Raw genomic sequence first — 21,274 nt, forward strand, 5'->3', positions numbered from 1 at the left:
AGGGGTTTAATATAATTCAAACAGAATTTGTCATATGATGTTGGGAGGAAGAACAATCTCTCCTCATGACAATCAGCTGCAAGTTTTTCACCTAGCATAAGAAGGAGGCAAACTGTGTATCTATCAAGCTTCCATTTGTATTAGCACATCAAACAACCAATATAGACCTCGAAGATTACGCATCTATGGAAAAAAAATAAAAAATGAAGCCGCGAATAATGAGTAGACTATTGATCATCCCAACTATTTAAGCATTTATTGTCATTATCTATGCTGGCAAATCGCAAATAAACACGATCCAAGATACAGCAATCTTCCCATTTCATTGTTTCTAATTGAATATAAGATTTTCAATGCACAGCATAATGTACATGAATCCAAAAGCAATAACAGAATATATTCTAGAATGTACATGGAACTCAGTCTTCCGCAAAGAACTGCCCAGAAAGATTATTCATGACAGCAAATTGCAGGTTCTCGGATGGCTTCCAGTGGCGCTTACGTTGATTTATAAACCAATTATTGATTTGCTTCTGATCTAGTCCCGTTGATTCGGCCAAAGCTATCTTATCAGCTTCCTGGACGATTAAGCAAGCAAATCATCAACATACCAGTGTTTAACTTTGTATACGAATTAAAATCTTGCCTACACAAATTCATAGCTTAAATAGCTACCAACATTGAATGAATCTTCTAGGTAAATCTGTATCTAGTTTATAAGAACCAAAGCTCATCTTTCAACTTCAACATCATAGTTTTTTCTCCTTAGATGAGTACGGAACTTCCCTGATATGGTGTTTCCCAGTCCTAATGAATGATCCCTTAGACCTTTAGAGCAATCACCCATGGTCTAGTCACCAAACAACTAGCAGTTCTAGGACAAAACAGATATAATAATGCTACCCTTCTTAGTTTCACTCCTAGAAAATAATTTCGTGAGTTCAATATATATATGCATCAGAAACAAGAAGAATTACACCACTGGCATATTTTAAAACAAAGCTAAAACATAAGCAGCCAAGAAGGGAGATACGCACAGTTGGATATGGCCATTTATAGTGAACATTCCACCATCCAAGTAGGGTTTGCCTAGCTTCCTTCGGTAGCTTTCCTTTCTTTTTTTTCTTTGAGAACTCACGCTTCAGAGTACCAATATGACCTCCAAACCTACGGAGAAGTGTATCTTTAAGCTCTCGGTCTTCACCACTTGGTTGGGCTTCATGCATATCCATCTCCCCTCCACTTAACTCCTCATCTGATGATGGCGCACCGTCACCTGCACAAAATAAATTGCAAAAATATTCATTCGTGTCCTTCTTTTCGAATTATAATGCAAACAACCTATATAATTGAAAAAAAAATCGAATTTCACAGCATCTACTTGTAAAACTATCTTCTGCTGCAACAATATTACTGTGGACCGAGTTAATTTTTTCACAAGGCAATGGCAATGCATCTAATCTTCGTTAGGAAACCACTGCATAAATTTCAAACCTCAACAGCATAACTTCTAATTCCTAAACCACTATCGGCATGCATTGAAATTATAGTTAAAACAACAAATTCCCAAGACATGCAGTTTACAGTGTTATTTGAAGAAGACAATAACATTCAAGAATCCAAGACGTGTACCGAGTTCAATCCATTTTAAGAATAACCAGAGAAAGCAAATCTAAATTGCCAAATTAGATTAGTATATAACTGAGACTTAATCGAATTAAGTTCACGACATTCAAGTTTAACATCACTTAAACTGACGCAACCCTCTAGAACCTGAGAAAAATTACCAGAGATTCTTCATTTCTGTCGTCAAAACTAGCCTTCTAGTTCTAGAGAAGAAAAACTCAAGTGATTGATTTATCATCCCATTATACCATCCGATCACAGTAAACAATGCAGGCTTCTACCGTACTTATTAATTTAACAGACGCAGTCATTGCTGATCAAGAGGAACATATGAATTTAGTTTTGTGATCGAATCTTCTGTTTAATTTTATCAAATAAGATATATAATTATAATTAAAATCTGTAATTATTAGGTAAATATTAATATTGATATCACATTAAATAATATATTATTCTCATACAATTAACAATGTTAACAAAGTAAAACGTATGCACGGACGTTCATAATTATCAATTGATTGAAAAACTATTTAATCTTTAAACGATTTTAAAAGAACACTTGTATTATGATATGCATTCATGAAAATAATTTCCTTAAAATAATAATCTTAAAATTCGAAGCTATCCTAAGGTTTGAAGTTATCAAGATTTGAAACTAGAAAGACAAGAAAGAAAGTAAATCTTTTTGACACTACAAAATTGATTAGGTATCAAGGGACAGATGGTGTTCAACAAGAAGCAGCCATGGCACTCAAGACATCGTAATGTTAAACAAATTATAACTGTGGAGGAAAAAAGAATCAAATACAAAGAATTCATTAATCTATGAGATGATACCCCATTTGTTTATTTTTACCATTAGAAAGTATTTTTATATATTTTTTTAATAATATTAAATTGTTTTGATATATCTATATCAAAAATAAATTTTATATGTAGTAACTAATACTTTTAAATTATTTTTTTTATTAACATGGATATTTGGGTCAGTTTGCGTGGATCTCAACTAATCGTACAAGTTTTAAAATTAATAATTATATAAACATCCAATAATCATTATATTAATAATTCACAAGGCTCTAATATGAAATTACAAGGAAACAAACTTTTTAATCTCAAATTTTTATCATTATAACACCTATTAGATACTTACCTTTTAATTTTTTATATAGTGTTAGTAAGTTTCACATGGGTACCGTTGGCAAAAATGATTGAATAATTTTAAAATTATTAAATTATAAGAAAATAAAATAACAATTAGACATGCTTGGTTTTTGGGAGCAGACATCGTTATTTATTAACTATCATTATACGCTGGTATCATACACAACATACTTAATTATTATTTTTTTAGTTAAATATATTTTTAGCACTAATTTTACTTTGTCAAGATAATACATACTACAATTATTTTTTGTGAGTATAATCACGTCCATATTCTTTCACACAAGCATCATAATATTGTTAATTAAATTCTAATTTATTCGACGACTTACCGTAGCAACGTGATTTGATTATCATTTCCAAACATAGTAAATCTAAAATACGTGTTTGTGTGAGATGATAGGATTATTATTTCAAGACACGGTAAGTTAATGGTTTTTTTTAACTTGTAATGAAAACGTTATGGCAATATTTACTCTTATTAATTGTTTTGACTATAGAAATAATCAGTAAATATTTATTTCATGTGCAGTAAGAAGAGGAAGAAATAGGAGGAGGAGGAGGAAGGAACTTGGGAAACGGGCTGAGACAGCGAGGGACGATTTTCCTTCAGAAAAGTTGCAGCGGTGGCAATGGCCATTGCTTGAGGGTAGCCCACTCCCTAGGCTGGAGTGGTTTCGTTTGGTTATGTCGTTTGTCAGGGAAAGGCAGAGTGCGAGAGAGTCAGGAGTCACAGCAGACATGTTGGTACCCCCATCAAATCAAGCTTGCAGACTAGACTAGACTCTACAGAGTACAGAGAGAGAGAGAGAGAGAGAGAGAGAGAGAGAGAGAGAGAGAGAGAGATAAGGTTTTAAACGACGCTTTCACATGGCAATTTAACATTTTACCCGATGAAACCATCTCAACGGGTGGATTTAAAAAAAAATGTTTACTTTATTTGGTGAATAATAATGAAGTATGAGTATTATTATATTTAATATATATAGATATATATTATTTTATGTTTAATAATAGATAAACATAAAATCGTATCTAAACTTACCGAAACCAGCAGTAATTGCTAGGAAGAGCTAAAATCCAAGGCGAATAGCCTACTGAGACCCTATTATAGGTTTTCTATTTTAGCCGAAGAATAGCCTTCCCAGATAAAGGATGGTCTTTATGATCATGCAATTAATTAATACCTAAATCGTACCTAAACTTCCCAAAACTAGCAGTAATTGCTATCATTTCCCCAAAGAACTCAAGATCTTTGCAGTTCATATACTTAACTGAAATCAAGCTTAGCTAGTAAGGGTCGGTTGGAATGGGGATTTCAACAGTGTTTTTCTTAAAAAAATTTATGTTTTTAAAAGATAATAATTTTTTAAAAATATATCTTCAGGTAAAGAAAGTCTCCCGAAAACATACAAAACACTACCAAATGTAAAACACGAGTAAGCGCATGAGGAAGCACAGAGACCCACAACGCCACATAGAAACAAATGTCTACGGAGATGACCACCACTTATACTATCCATACACAAGCAATAGCTATAGCATGGGCAGGAGGAGCAGGTGCTGCTCCGTGCTAGAGTAGAAGCAAGACAAGCAGAGATGGCATTCAATGATGAAGAACTCTCTCTCTCTCTCTCTCTCTCTCTCTCTAGAGGCTTTTAAACCCAAGAAAAAAAGCTGGTGGGATAACAGCGAAATCTGCGGGAGTCCCATGTGAGCCCCGACCACCCGCTCTACCCGGGCAAGAAGACCCATAAAAGTAGTCTCCATTAGCCTAACCTCGCATTTATTCACCTACTGGTAAGTAGGAGTCACTGCCCCACATTGCATTGCATACCAGAAAACAGCGAACAATCACTCTCCTTTCTTATCTCTCTCTCTACCAGTCGAGAATTACTTGCAGGCTAAGGCTATGGCTATGGCCTATGGCTATGGCTATGCTATCCCAAACGCACTGTCACTCCCATTGTGATTTCTGCTTATGTTATTCAAGAGTTCAGGCCCCCTCCTCGTTCGTGCCCTTGTGAGAAAACATCCGTGTTACAAATTGGTCTTTGGAAGGAACAGAAGGGTTTTTTGAGGGAGCACCTGCACCACCCTATGTATTCACTCACCCTGCTACCAACAACAACGTGTACTTGTGCATATTTATTAAGCAGGTACAATCATAGATATACTGGCTAGCTTGGTAGAGCATTCAAGACTCATGAATGGATAGAAGCATAGACTTAATTTAAACAATTTAATCATCATATATGCACGCACTCCATGCATGTATATTGCTGATCAAGCGGAACCTTCTTAAAACAAAGAAAGGAGATACACAAACATTCTGTCTGATTATCCAGAAATACTGTACTAGCATCACTTCAAAACGGCTGCTAAGCAAGCGAGTCAAGTGTTAAGGCAAAGAAGATGATAATTCAAGGAGGCTTTTTAACCTTTTGTTTTCTGTACCCCTAATGCATGTTGCAAATAGCATTCAAGCTTCCATGTCAGAACAAAAAAAGGACGGAAAAGCATATCCTCGTCATAATGTGCATTAATGCGGGTAAAAACATCAACAAATTTTCTGAGTAAAGTCATTTTGGAAGGCTTAATATGGGTATCAAATTTCTAAAGTTCCGAAAATACAGTAGACTCTAGGTTTTATTAGCAAAGCCATATACCAAGTTGTATTAAACAAATGTAAATGCCAAATGCATGGGGGACACATCCATCTGAGATAGACTTTGTATTGTATTGAAAATTTGAAAGCAATAACATAATTAATAGCTAGATACCGGCATCATTAATGTAAGATGATAAATACATAATAAAAATGTATTAAATCGATAAATAAACATGCAACGATCGAGAGAAACATTGCACCAGAGACCAGAAAGCTCACAGCTCACACAAAAGTAATCAACAGCAGCCTAGCTAAGCAGACAAGTACCTTGACACAATGGGAGCGCATGTGAATGTATGCCAATTTATAATGTCCAATTGGACATCCGATGTCATGTCTAAGGAATCTTAGCAAACGTTAGTCTTCTGAAAATTTAAAAGATTTGAGAATCCACCATAGCAGAAGAGAAAACATGGAAACACGGGGAGAGGAGAACTGGAGAAGGAGATGAGAAATGGTACGAACATCTAGAAAAAGGTAATGTGTACTTTCGAATAAAAACTAGGGGGTGATTTTACAACCTTCACCACATTTAAATTGATAATCTTCTTTGGGATCTAAGGCTGCCATACTCATCTCATATGCACGACCTCCACCCTTTCAAATGCAAACAACAGCAGCTTTTCTGTGGCCATACATGCTTTAAGAAGTGCTATTCCGTACTGTATTAAGGGATTTGGTTTTTAAAACGAGCGAGGGAAGTACTAATGCAATCAGCAAACGCAAATATTCTGGGTTTAACATGGATTGTTTTTTTAAATGATTTTACTTGTAAATACATGCCTCATAGAGCTTTACTACTTTTCTGCCATTAAAAATTAGTATTCAAACTAATTAGGTTACACGGCCATGAAGAGAGTTTGGAGGGCTCATGTATCAAAACAATTTGATGTCATTATAGAAGCAAAATGGCAGTTTGCTCATTATTCAACCTCAAAGTTTGAGTTTAAGTTACATTCAAAATATTTCAATTCTGTGATAAAAATCATTCGTTCAACGTGAAATATGTTCATTAACATATGATCATCTATGCCGGTGTGATTATTTAGATTCAAATGCAGTACAACAATTTGTTGTCGACGAGGATCAAGATAATCAAACGTTTTTACACGCCGAAACAATAACTTGTGCTTCTACCAAGAAGCATTAACTTGGTTCTCCATTATCAATGGTCTTTTGGTTGGGAAGACACACGTCACTGTACACATGCTGGCTATGAAATGTCAAATCCAGGGTCTCTAAAACAAAAGGTCTTACTTTGAACCCTCATTTTTCTGACACAAACGATGAAAAAGAAGAAAGGGGAAAGGAAATTGAAAGGAAGGAACACAATAGAAGGATGAGTGGGAGAATCCAAGTAAATTCAAGTCCATGCAACAATGAACAGAAAGGGGAAAAGGTTCAGAAACTGTATCAAAGTCCATCACAGCAGAACCATTAACCTTCTTAGTCCATCTCTTACAAAACAAGGCACAGAAATATGACATAAGATCATACCATATCCAAATTATCAAAGAGAGAGAAAGCAATTTCGGATTATAAATTCAAAAAGTATTTACTGAAATGAGCAACGATTAATTGGCAACGCAAGACAAGCCACGAGTGTCTAGTTAGCTAGGGTTTTATGCTGTTTCTTTTGTTTGTTTGTGATGCTATTGCTACAGCCGAATTTTTTGCTTATTCTTTAAGCATTATAGAAGTTCTCACATCGATAAAGCAGTCGTTGCAGTTAATAAAGAAAAAGAAAAAGAAAAAGAAAAAGGTCAGTGACTGGTTAGGACTAGGAAAGCATAACTAGCTAGACACCATGAATTGATGACACTGTGAGTAAAAACACATGAAGTTGCCCATTGAAACGCATCAATAACATAACAAGCTTATAATTTGCACATTAATGCAATCACAGAGAAGAAAAACAAACTTATAGCACAAAAAGCAAAGGATCTTTCCCTGGAAAAAGAGAGAGAGATCAGAGAGACTGACCGGAGACGCTTCTGATGGAGGCAGCGGTGCAGATATTACGAAACTGCATTTCAATCTTGTTCAAGAAGGTGGTTGCTTCGTCAAAAGGCCTTTCAAGATCGGATTTATACTTCACCAACAAATCACAGTAGGTTTCCTACAAAGAAACACAAGGCAGATCAGAAAAATCCAAACCCCATAAAAGAATACATAAGGGGGGTGGGGGGGGGGAGAGAAGGCAGTAGGGTAGGGGACCATGAACTCGTCTAGCTCGGGATCAGCTCCCCAGTACGTGGAGACAGCGTCGTGCTTGAAAAGGTCGTTTTCTCGCCGGATTTCATCTAAGAAACGTGCAATCTGCGGAGGCGCCCCTACCTGCCAAAACAAAACAAATATTTGGCTTTAGTTCGACTACAAAATATATATTATATAAAAAAATAAAGCTCGAAGTCCCAAAAGCTCATCATCTGAACAGCTTTTTCTTTCCCTAGCTAGGTCTTGTAGCTTCCATATCTACATAATAAAACTGTAATTCAACGGCTGCTAATGCTATTGCATTCAGTCCTTTGTGAAAAACAAGGATAAGCTAGCTTTTGATGATCACCTTCTGGCAATCAATATAAGCCTCAAGTAAACGAGGATAGGAAGGATGCGAGGCAATTTTAGCTTTGATCAAACTGGACATATCTCCTTCTCTTTGAATCGCTGTTGTGATTGAAGCAGCTTCTGAAAGTAGCTCTTGGGATCCTTGAATCGGAATCCACTGCCGAAATGTTTCTGAAGACAGCAAGCTCTGGTATTCCGTTGGTAAAATCAGGTTCTCCGGGGACATCAACGCCTTATCTGAGTAATCCGCCACCGTTGAGTGTAGACCGTAAGTTCCTTCCATACTATACGCTAGTACTGTAATTACTATTTGCAGAAGAAGCCGCACGCAGCTTGGTCTTTCTTAATTTGTTTTCTTTGCGTTTTGTTCTTAATTTCTCTATAGTGTTGATTTTTTGTGCTTTTGGTATTGGAATTCCATTACTAATTACTGAAAGCTTAAATTTGCTGGAATTGGAGAAGCAAAGAGAAACTGGAAGTGGTCTTGGAGAGTGTGATTTTATGGCCAACAGACAAGCAATGGAGAGATGTTTTATGCAGCTTAGAACGGAGAACGCCATGTATATATAAAAAAAAAAGTGCAAACAAACAAACAAGTAAAGCTAACATTTGGTTAAGAGACGAAAATGATAGTGATTAGTTTATACTTTGATATTTTAAAGTTTAGAAGTACAAAGGTTAATTTAAAATTATACAAATATCTTTTTAATCAAATAAATTTTTATCTTTATTATTTTTATTTTTTATATTTTAAAATAATAATCAAAAGCTAAAAAAAAAAATTATTTTCACGCACCTAATATTTTACCTTCCTATAATGGATTTTCTATACATAATTTCTAAAATAGTTTCATAAATATGGGTTAGGTTCAATATTCTCTAACTCTTTTGTGCACATAAAAAAAAACCAAAGGCTGCTTCTTGGGACATAGCTTTGAGGTGTTAGGTACTGCAGTTAGTATTACTTTTAAAAATATATTTTTATTTAAAAAATATTGAAATAATTTTTTATTTTTAAAATTTATTTTTTATATCAATATTTTAAAATAAAAAAAAATTATAAAAAAATAATTTTAAATAAAAAATTATTCTTTTTTGAAAACGTGCTACTAGTGTGATCACATTTCTAAACATGTTCCTAGTATGTAACTAAATTCTTGACTCGCATTATGTTACCATTTTTTTTTCTAACCTTAAAAAAATTATAATGATGTTAAAAAGTAAAAAATCTGATACATATCCAAAACAATCTATTTTTTAAAAAGAATTTATTGAGACGAGACCTATTAGCTTAACTCAGACCAACCATAATTAACCTGTGAAATCCAAGGATATAAAATCTTGAAAATCCCATGGAATCCAGATCAGAACAAAATAGAGAGCCCAATTCTAATCAACTTATTGAAGGCAAAATTTAAAAAAAAAAGAAAGATATTTATGTAAACAAAAATATTATGAAGTGAGCATAACATGCTTGTATTTAAGCAACTAGTTTAATTTAATTAAAAACTAAAATTTCTTTTTTAAAACCTAAATTTAACAAAGAACAACAGATAAAAAGACCTGACATAACCCATGTTATTTTTTAAAATTAGTGAAAAATTCTATAAAAAGCAAAAAAACAAATAATGGAGCCCAATATTAAATCAAATACTAAATGATAAAATTTAAAAACCATGAGCTTAAAAAAAGGGAAAACAAATAAATTCGTGTGAATCTTCTAAACCTAAGTCAATCTCCCAAATTTGCAACCAATTAAATCATAGATTCGAGCTCAATCAAGAAGTTTAATCCAATATTGAAAGATAAAATTAAAAAAAAAAATATTAATTTAAAAATTTATCAATGTAAAAAAATAGCCATAAAAAATAAAGGATGAAATTGAAAATAAAATTAAAAATAATCTCAAATAAAATAAATAGTAATAAAAAAAAGTTAAGACCAAATCTGTTAGATTAAAAAACTAAAAGAGGGAAATCAAACAAATTTTAATTCTATAAAATAATTCAAATAAAACAAATATCAATTGAAATAATAGGAACTAAATCCAAAGATAAAATAAATTAAAGTGCTGTTATAAGATATTGGAAGGTCATGCACGCAAATCAAGATGGAAAAATGGGGTGGGGGGTGGGGAAGCAAATCAATGCCAAATCAGGGGGAATTACACCACACATGTTGTCTAGGGAGGTAGACCCTGCCGTGACGAATTGAAAAACATCAAGAAAGGGTTTTTTTGCAACTACAACTACCATCTAAATAGAGTAGAGAGGTTTGCTTTATAGTGTGTTCAACATATGCACTAACAACTTTTTTTATATATATATATATATATATACCAAGTTGTTTCTAAAACCACATGATAATGATAAAAAATTCTAAATAAAAGTATGAATAAACTCCTGGAAACAAGGTAGGAAATTTTAAATTTCAAGGGTAAAATAGTTTTTTTAGTGTGTTGTTAAAAGTGAAATATCAAAAAAGCCTCTAGACCCGAGTTAAATATTTTTTTGCTTTTAAGGGCCATTAAATAATTATATTGTGCAAGAAATATGAAAAGATCAAGTTGTTCCTAATTAATTCAAAAATGACCATTAAAAAACCCAATTACCCCAAATAATTAAACAATTAAACAACTTTTTTTTGTTGTGAAAATGGCAAAAATAGTAATTTTACTATTCAAATTCATAATAAATCACAGTATCTCAAATAATAATAATAAAAAAAAAACTCATCAAACTCGTAAATCAAGGGCACCCCTAGTTACTCTAGTTACTTTGACAAACCCACAAACCATGCTAACCTTATAGAAATGTAAAATAAAGAGAAACAAATTATTAAGTGAAATTCTCAAAATCTTCTCAATATTAAAAGATGAAATCAACAAAAAAAAAATTAAAAAAATATTTATGACAAAAATTTAAAAAGAAAAAGAAAAATACCATGGATTATTATTATCATTCACAATGCAATGTGTGTGGGTGAAGAATAGTTTATTCACACCGTTTAATTATTGTTATTTATAAATTTTAATAACATGACTTTTCTCTAAAATTATTTTTTTTAACTATATGAGGAAAAAAACAATAAACTATAAAAAGTCAAGTTTAATTATTTTTTTAAATAAAAACAACACCAAACTCGTAAACTAGAGCATCTAGGTTGCCTTGGTAAACCCGTAAACCATGTTACCTCATATAAAGACAAAATAAAAAGAAATAAATTACAAAGCTAAATTCTCAACAATCTCAATTTTAAAAGATGAAATCGAACAAAAATATATTTGAAAAAAAAATATATAACAAAAATTCAAAAACAAAAAGAAAAGGATAAAAGAAATCAAAACACTATGGATTACTATTGTAATCCATAGTGCAATGAGTGTTGGGTGAATAATGGTTTCTCCATATTATTTATTTTTTGTTACTTTATAAAGTTTAATAAATGATTTTTGTTTAGAACTATTTTTTTTAACTATATAAGAAAAAAAAAGACTATAAAAAAATCAAGTTCAATAATAATAATAAAAAAAAGAAACCCCATCAAACCTAGGGCATCATGATTTACTTTGACAAATCATGCTCTAACCTATAAAAAGTCAAGTTCAATACCAGGATAACCTCATAGAAATAATAATAATAAAAAAATTATAAAGTTGAATTTTCAACTATCTCAATATTTAAAAAATAAAAACAACAAAAATAATTTTGAAAAAAATCACAAAAAAAAAAAAACCAAATGGGGAAACACTGTAGTAATCCACAGTGTAATGAGTGTTAGGTGAACAATGGTTTCCCTACATCCTTTAATTTTTGTTACTTTATAAAGTTTAATAAATGTTTTTTTCTCCAAAACAATTTTTTTAACTATATGAGAAAAAAATATACTAGAAACTCCACCAAACCTAAATTTGCACATCCTGTGTTACCTTGACAAACTCGCAAAGCATACTACCATTATAAAATGACAAAATTAAAAAAATTACATAGATAAATTCTCAATCATATCAATATTAAAAAATAAAATCAACAAAAATAATTTTTTAAACAATCATAAAAAATAACAAAACCAAAAGGAAAAGTAAAAAAATACATGTGTTCAAGAAAAAAAAAATCAATGTAGAGAGACACTGTAACAATCCAGTGTTTTATGAAGAAAATTATAGTGTTTTTTCCCAATGTTTAAGTTTTTCTTTGAATTATTAGCACAATGACTATTTGTTATTAAGACTATTTTTAATTATATAAAAAATTAAAATTGATATCCGTGATAAAAATAATTATTAAAATCTTAAAAGACAAATATATTTTTTAATAAAAATATAAAATTTTTCATAATAATATACTTTTTTTTATTAGCAATATGATTTATTAAATAAGTATTAATGATAATTAAAATATATTCACGAAAATTCTAATAACTTGAATTAAAAAAAAAAAGGAAAAAAATATTTTTCTTGGCCATGTATTTCTTTTTTTAATTTTTACAAAAACATTATTTTCCTAATTTGAGACATTGTTTAATAAATAAAAACGTGTTCTGATGAATAAAGAAAATTTAAATAAGAAAATATGAAATAATTATTTTTACGCCCATGCACATATAAATCATCCAAGATTTTTTTTCCCCGCACATGACATTGTTGTTGTCTTATATCTGCATCTGAATTTCCTACTTTTAGCAAATGTCATGAGGCTCGTCAGTGGTCTCTTCTCTCCCCCTTAGCTCTCCATGTTGATTTTCTCCCAATGATTTCTCCGAGTAAGACCGATGGTTTGGCTAAGTTGGAATTAGCCTGAATGCTGCGTATGCCGGCGTCTTTGAAGGCCAGAAATGATCTAGTCTTTCAATCCTAGCTTAGACTGGCCTCCTGATCAAATTTTACAGAATTAAAGCAGGCTAATGCTCCTAGTTGGTCTCCGCCGCCGCCGCCGGGTTTCTTGAAGTATAACTCTGATGCCGCTGTCGATTCTTTAAAGCCATATTGGAGGCGCTGGCATTGTCGCTCGAAATAGCTTGGGTTCGGTTATTCATGCTCGAGGCTCCTCCATATACTTCCATTAGACAACTGATTCTCTCAGAGCTGCTGTTTCTCTTGCAATGATCGATTTATGATTTTTGATGACTCGGACTGTCAGACGATCCTCCTCGATGTCTTTCGTCATAGCCATTCCTCTACCTCCACAAAATTTCTTTTTTTACTACAAGGAAGTGTAATTGGGTTGAACCGTAAGTTGGAAAAGAAAAGGTTTTTAAATAAATTATTTTTTATATTATTAGATTGTTTTAATAGTGTTATTAGAAAAAATAAATATATTATTTTAATATATTTTTAAATAAAAAATATTTTTAAAAAATTCGTTACCCTACTTTCAATTTACTTATTATCAAAGTTGTATTATTGCACCCTTAAATGGTTGACTCTTGCATCCATCCATTTTATTTAATAAAATATTTATTTTTTAACAAAAAAAGAACAAAGAAATAGATTTCACTATTTATTTATTTATTGCAATTTTAAATATTAATTAGTTTCAGCATGATTAAAATTATATAATTATGAGAGGTTACAATGTTAACGGTCGATGGTGTGTGTTCCGAACAAATCTAGATAAGGATCCAATCAACTCTTTCTACAGTAGGATTCATTATTTGAATATTTTATAGAGGTACAAATAAATATAAATAAGTTCAGTAGGAGCCCCTACTTTATGACCTAGTATTGCAATTTGGGTTTAACTTTTCATATTTCTTCCGAGGATAGATAGGAATGAAAATGAATTCCATGTATATCCAATATCCAGTCAGTAGCAGGTTATTTATTTTCTAGTAAATAAATTAAATTTAAAATAAAAAAATAAAACCAGTTTAACTCGGGTTTTTTTTTTTTGTTTTTTTAGCTTGATTTTTCTGTTTGATTTGGCTTGTTTTTTTTTGATTTGATTTGAGCTTGGTTTTTTTTTTGGCTTGGTTTTTGAGGTTTTTTTCGGTTTAGATTCTGTTTGGTTTTTTTGATTTCAGGCTTATAAAACCAAAACCAAACTGAACCGGTTAATTTTTTAAAAATTTTAATTATTTTTTTTAATTTTTTTTTTTAATTTGATTTAATTTTTCATGTTTTTTTAAGCTTGATTTTTCTGATTTAGCTTGGTTTTTTTAGTTTTGGCTTGGTTTTTTTGATTTGGTTTGGTTTTTTCCAGGTTTTTTTCGGTTTAGATTTTGTTTGATTTTTTCGATTTCAGGTTTATAAAACCAAAACCAAACTGAACCAGTTAATTTTTTTAAAATTTTAATTATTTTTTTATGGTTTGATTTTTTTAATTTTTTCAATTTGATTAACTTTTCATGTTTTTTCCCACCCCTGCCAGATATTCTCTTTTTACTTTTTTACTAGATTTGTACAGGGGACATGGCATGCGGCCCCTTGACGTCCCGAAGGACAGATGAGCAAGTAAGGGAACTTTATGCGAACGAAAAATCGTATGGGTTCGGCCGAATAGTGAAAGAAGTGTGGAGGCGTGGCCTCGACGTGTCTCTTTCTTCTTTTCCTCGAGCAAAGTTCGATACTTGTCAAATTCACTAACTGATTGATTTATTGACTTACCAGCATTTTGCTTCTTTCGAGAGGGCAAATCATGACAAGCTCAAACCCGCCATTCCTACCCCTATATACTAACGTCGTAGTTGTTTTTTTTCACCTTAGCATAGCATAGCAGCTATTATTTTTTTTTTTTTTTATATATATAAAAATATTTATTACTCTAGCATAGTGAAGGAAGACTGGAATACAGGACATACAAAACCTATTATGACATGTATGCATACTTCTCCTGCTTGTACAATTTTATAACTATTTTGAACTCCTGTTCTTTTAAATATTTTTTAAAAATAAAAATATGCCCGTGATGTATTTGCATAGTATTTTTAGTGTTGTTTTAAAAAAAATTTAAATTTTAAATTCTTCTCCACAAATTCAACTTTTAACGTGTTTTCAAAATCATTGATGTTTCTTATTGTATCGACGTTTTTTTTCAAACAAAAAAAAATCAAAGGTAAAAAATATTTTGATAAAGGGATCAAGATACATGAGGGACCAAAATATATTTTTAGTTGCTTAGGAACCAAGCAATTAAGGGAGAAGACAAAGTTTTTTTGCCTATAATTCAGATGGTAATCTTACACAAAAAAAAGGGTGGGACTAGAAAAAAATAAAAGCAAAAAACTATTTTCTCATATTTTCTCCCTACAAAAAAAAAACCAGACCTATTATTCCTAAACTAAACATCAGCCCCAAATTGAACTAAAAACAAAAGTAAGCTCTAACACATCAACTCATCTTTACCCTCCATTGCACAACCATCATCCAGTGAATAAAAGCTTGAATGGTTTCAGTTTTAATACTTATTTCAATTTTGACAATAGTCAACATTACATTAACAACAAAATCATAATCTAACAATGGGCTTACATAATAATTAAGTCGTGACATGTATAAGACTCTTTCAATTTTAAAATCTCAAATGAATTGGAATTCTTGTGATATCCTCCATGCATATATCATTGACATATTGGCTCGTGTTTATATTGTAATTGAACATAAATTGTGGTGAACATTGCACCTTGTATTGTAGTAAACTCTTTACATGTCACCGTTTAAGTATATTAATCAAAATAGCTTTAGTTCAAAACATTTGTCCAACCTTTAACTTAATAGTTAAGCTAGGGTTCCTAAAACTTAAAGCTTAATCAAAGCTTTTCATATGAGCAGACCTACTAACATCCTTAAATTCAGGAATGAAAAGTTTTATTATTTGGTTTATTAGCTCAGCTTCCTTATATTTCTCAACTACAACATCGACATAAATGTTACCTTTCTTATCACTCAATTTAAACTCATCATAATAGTAAGAAGTAGTTACAATACCCAACCAAGCTTTAATACATATATTTTTTGAGCTAATATTAGGTTCTTTGCATCACCACATGCCCTAAATGAACTTGTTACTTGTTATGCTTGTGTGGTCTTTTGACTATAACTTAGGACCCGAGCAAACTCCAAACTTGTGAAGTTTTCTCATTTAGGTACTATTCAAGCAGAGATCTAACATTTGCAAATCATTTCTAATGATCAACCCAATCATTGTATTAAAACCCATACCACTAGCAATGAACACATTGCTGTAACAATTTGGATGGCACTCACCTAGCATCCTCTAAGTAATATCGACATCAATTTCAAACAAATTCCACCCAATCCCTTGACATGCTAAGTTTTTAAGTTTGGTAAATGAATTGTCTAATCTTAAACCATAGAATGCTAAGTGATACCATTAACTATATTGATAAATTAACATTGTATTTTGTTGTGTTATATATATATATATATAACACAACAAAATAAAATGTTAATTTATCAATATAGTTAATTAATCAAGTTGTAATACTGGTGATAAATTAAAAAAAAAACCCTAAATTAACAAAAACCCTAAACTAAACCCTAAAACCCTAACATAATAAACACAACATAATTCATTGGTTTTTCTCACTAATAATGTAATTTATACTCTTAATTGATTACTTTATATACCGTCAACATAAATTATAGTTAATTTAGGAAAAATTAATAAAAATACTAAAACTCGAACACTAAAAACCTATAAATTAACCAAGAAAAACATCAAAGTAATAGAGGGGAAGGTGGATTATAGCTTAAATTGGTTTAAAAAGGGCTATTGTGAGAGGTTGTAGTGGCAAGGAAGAGAGATTGTCATGGGTGGAGAGATAAAGAGAGAATCAATAGTAGAGGGAGAAATATGAGGTTTGTTGCACTGAAAAAAAAAAAAGAGAGGGTTTTTTCACAATAAAGAAAGAAATCAAAGGGCTGAGCTTTGGGTGGTGCTGGAAAGAGGTAAGAGAAAAGGGAAGAAAAAATAAAATGAGGGAAAAAGAGTTATGAATTTTTAAATCAGTTAGTCACGTATGTACTACATTCATGACTAAATGGTTACATATATAGTATATGTGCGACTAATATACATGTATGTAGGACATGCAAGTCTTAATAGGTTGTGCAAGCACTACATGCATAATTTTCATATCTATGCTAGATTGGAAAATATTTTCCTAACTATAATAGTTTGAAAAATACATTTGGCTATTGTGCTAAATTGGTAAAAAAAATATCCAATTGTTGTAGCAAACTTTCTTTCCTCTGATTTTCTTACCCACCTTCTTCCACCATATGCTCTGATTGTTCCTTCTAATCACAGTAAATAATTTTTATCTATCTACCTCTTGTGAAAAAAAAAAAAAAACAAAAACATAGTGAAAGCTATCAATAGACCCAAACTTATATACCTAAGTTTATCGTGCTTTTCACACTCCCTCAGGTTGAGGTGATTACAAACCTAGAGTAGCAATAGGCCCAAACATACACCTTGAGTATCCACCAACCTAGGATGTAACTAGGCACTAATAGGCTTATAAATGGGTCTGGATCAACTTTTCACTTAACGAAGGTGAGCTCCTCTTTGGCCGGCTAGGAGTCATAACTTCCTAGAGGATAGTCGTCATCAAGTACAAAACTTGACTTGAATACATTAGTCTTGGTTAAACTTGTCCATTCATCACTATCAAAGAGACAAAATGTACATTTATTAAATGCAAACACACTTCTTACCAACGCATCATAAAGGAAATTGATGTATGAGTTAGCATAAACAAAACTTAGCCATAAATCTTAGAATGGTGATCAATTTTTACAGTGATTCATTGTTACTTTAGACCATTGTCACTAAATAATAAAAAATAATTGGCAAATGTATAAATTATTTTGCCCTTATATACAACAAATCCATGTGAATTTAAGATTATATAAAAAATCTTGAACTATAATATAAGGGACTTCATCATCTTCCTTATCAGAAAATCTGTACCATTCTTTGTAATCAAATCACACATACATGCAGTACTCTAACAAGGCTACTTTTAGACCCTAGGGGTCAAACATGTCTTGAGTAAGCAGAGAATGTAGTTACTTTTACCTTTGTTGTTACAAATAAAAAAAAAATTATTGATTTTAGATTTATTGCAATATAAAAAACTCTCTCTCTCTCTCTCTCTCTCTCTATCTATCTCTTCCCTTTTCTCTCTCTCTCGAGTGATAAATCCCCATGATGAATTCTATAATACTTTATTAATATATATTTTTATCTTGAGGATAAATTCATATACATGCAAATGGAGACTATTTTGTTAGAAAGGATGGATGGAAGATGATGTATCATGTATGAGATGTTTTTTTTATTAACAAGAAGGATGTAAACTCAAGAAATAATTAGAAAAAAATTGTAATTAATCTCTTGTAATTCTCAACTTTGCAATTTAAATAAATTAGTTTATATCTTTTTTTTTTTTCAGAATAATTATTTTCCAGCATTTCTCCTCTCTCATCTTTCCACATCCATTCTCCTTATCCATTGTTAACATTCTTATAATCTCTAATTTGATGTTTTTTTGTTCTTACAACAATCGCCCAAAACTCTTTGCCAATCAATACTTTTTGTTTGTATAACATTCAACTTGATTCATAAGTGATGTTGAATTCAAAGTGGATATTAACTATATGAGATTATCCTATGATCAATTGAAAATAGATGATGATAACAATATTTATATTTATAAAAATTACAATTTGTGGTCATAATTTTAAAACTGATCGAACCACATATATAATATGATAAGACTGTCTATATTTAAATTACTAAAGTCACTCAGCAATAAGTCTAAATTATTTTGGTCTTTTTAGTCGTTTCACACCCTTATATGAATTTTATATCATCTCACCTATGTAGTTATTACCCAATTTAACAAAATTAAATTAGTGTGTAATATTATTAGACCTAAAGATAATAGACTATCATGTCATGATTCATGAGACGTGAAACTTGTAATATTGATATCTCAGAATATAAAAGATAAAGAATCAATGAAATTAATGGGCAAAGTGAAAATCTCTAATTAAACAAAAAAAAAAAGTAATGTTATTAAACTCGAATTAGTCTTGTGGGTTAATTCGAGATTAAATTAAAAAAATAATGGTAATTGACTCAATTAATTAAATTCAGATAACTTCACAAATTAATCCATGATTCGGTCAAAACTTTATTTGACTTTCAAAACACATTGTTATGATGCAATTTTGAATTTACTTGAATTTATTCACTCATCCCATGACCTAAATTTTGAATAGGTCATGAGCTAACGTGGATTTAATAATTTTTATCAAATGCACTACTAGTTTGTTCGTTTATATTAAATACCAAGCATAAATGAATAGTCTAACTATGATTGTTATTTTATGCATGAGTGTTATGGATGGTCTCAAAGGGGCGTGGCGTGGTGTCAAAGGGCTTGAAATCTGCATAACAGGTCTCGAGTTGGAGTCAAGGACGTGCACCTCTTGTAACAGCTTGGGAAACAATTGGGGTTTTTACTCACTTATCTAGGCCCACAAAGTGCGCTTTTCGGGGGGTGGGGTTTTCTCAAATTCAAAAAAAAAAGTTATGGAGCATGATGGTTTTGTTTTTAAGTGGTTTTAATATATTGATATTAAAAAAAATCTAAAATAAAATTATTATGATATATTTTTAAGTAAAAATACTTTTAAAAAGCACCTTATACTACAATAATCACAAAAGGAAGGATATTACTGCTTTTTTTCACAGCAAGAGGCCTATTATAGGGTATTAAGTTGATGAAGAAGTATAAAGAAATAATAATTTGGAAAAAGTAGAGAGTAGAATGACCGTTTAATTATCTCATTTTGGTATATCTTCACTAGATTAGGCTAGAGTTTTTAAACATCACCATTGTATTATAATATTTGTAACTTCAAACCATGAAGTAAAACTGCAGTTTTCCATATCATAAACTATGTATATGACACGCCTCGCTTCTAGTAGATTACGGGAACAGGGTGAAAATCCGCCGGAGATCATGAAGGGAAGGGTGAGAGAGATAAGGGGAGCAACACTGGACCTTTCTGGACTTGGCTAGTCTTGTAGATTACGGCTTGCCTTGGCATGTAGGTTTGCTAGCTAGTGCCCTAATTAGTTGATTCTAAAGAAAAGCTCGACATTGCCGGCAGCTAGCTGGCTGGTTTTCTTTGCTGTGATTGAACAAGCTATTTATCAATGGCTAACGACCGCCACAAAGGATGGGATTAGTGGACATGTTAGGAGGATTTGGAGGTGGGAAAGGATGTAGATAGGCACGAGTTAGTGGATCCACTCAGACAACATGGAAAGTTACAGAGTCCAATAATGAAAAGTAATGCATGCAACAAGGAAAAGTAGTCGGGCTGCCCATCTTTTATTACATTGACATTAGTAGCCTTCACTCATATAATAATATAAGTCATTTGACACACCTCATTTAACAATATAAACTATCTAAATAATATTAAAATTTTAATAATTAAATAATTATAAGTTCAAATCTTACTATTTTTATTTATTTAATAAAGATTAAATATAAAATAGTGTAAAGCTTTGTAAATTTTAAGCTCAAATAGATTCTCATTTGAAGAGATATATTAAAGAATAATATAAATTATATATTATGATCTTACCTAACAATTTCAATTATTATATTGAGATAATTTTTTAATCCCTCTTCTAAGATCATGCTAAATTTTCAAGAGATAAAGAGATTAATCCTTGTTTATGGATGATAGTGATATTATTAGTCCTAGTATTAATTAATCTAAAAATTGTCAACCCTATTAATTTCTTGTTGAATTAATTAGTACTTATCATCTGAATTGAATAGTTTTTTTTGATAATTTTGATATAAAAAGGTTAAATAGTTTTTAATATATTTTTAAACAAATAATACTTTTAAAAATACTTTCCACCACTATACCAATACCAAGTATATATTTATGGATTTGAGATTAGTATATATAAATATTAGGGACAGAAGAATTAAAAGGTGAAGGGTATGAAAGTCATCTAGATAATCAAGACATGCAATTAATTATTAGGAACTTTTTCATCCATAACTTGTAATGGTGGACCATTTTTAGGAAAAGTAAGAATTGTTTTAGAAAATAAAGAACAGATCATGATTTTTATCAAGAAATGAATCCTATGCCTCTGAGCACATCAACCTATTTAAAACCTGCAGCAATGGAGTAACTTCACCTCTAGCTTTTATAAGAGCTCATTGGATCATCGTTAAAAC

The 21,274-nt window shown here is 31.1% G+C and overlaps 1 protein-coding gene across 1 annotated transcript; it reads right to left on the reverse strand.

The window, feature by feature from the left end:
- Positions 1-244: 244 nt before the first annotated feature.
- On the reverse strand, positions 245-8,548 carry LOC118037858 (homeobox protein knotted-1-like 6). The gene is made up of 5 exons (XM_035044000.2): positions 8,028-8,548; positions 7,679-7,798; positions 7,445-7,580; positions 1,038-1,276; positions 245-578 (listed from the first exon to the last, which is right to left on the reverse strand). Exons 1-5 carry the CDS (start codon positions 8,310-8,312, stop codon positions 420-422), a joined length of 939 nt encoding a protein of 312 aa, XP_034899891.1. The 5' UTR covers positions 8,313-8,548; the 3' UTR covers positions 245-419.
- Positions 8,549-21,274: the final 12,726 nt, after the last annotated feature.

The sequence above is a fragment of the Populus alba genome, chromosome 8 (assembly GCF_005239225.2).
Source record: "Populus alba chromosome 8, ASM523922v2, whole genome shotgun sequence".
NCBI classification, from domain to species: Eukaryota; Viridiplantae; Streptophyta; class Magnoliopsida; order Malpighiales; family Salicaceae; genus Populus; species Populus alba.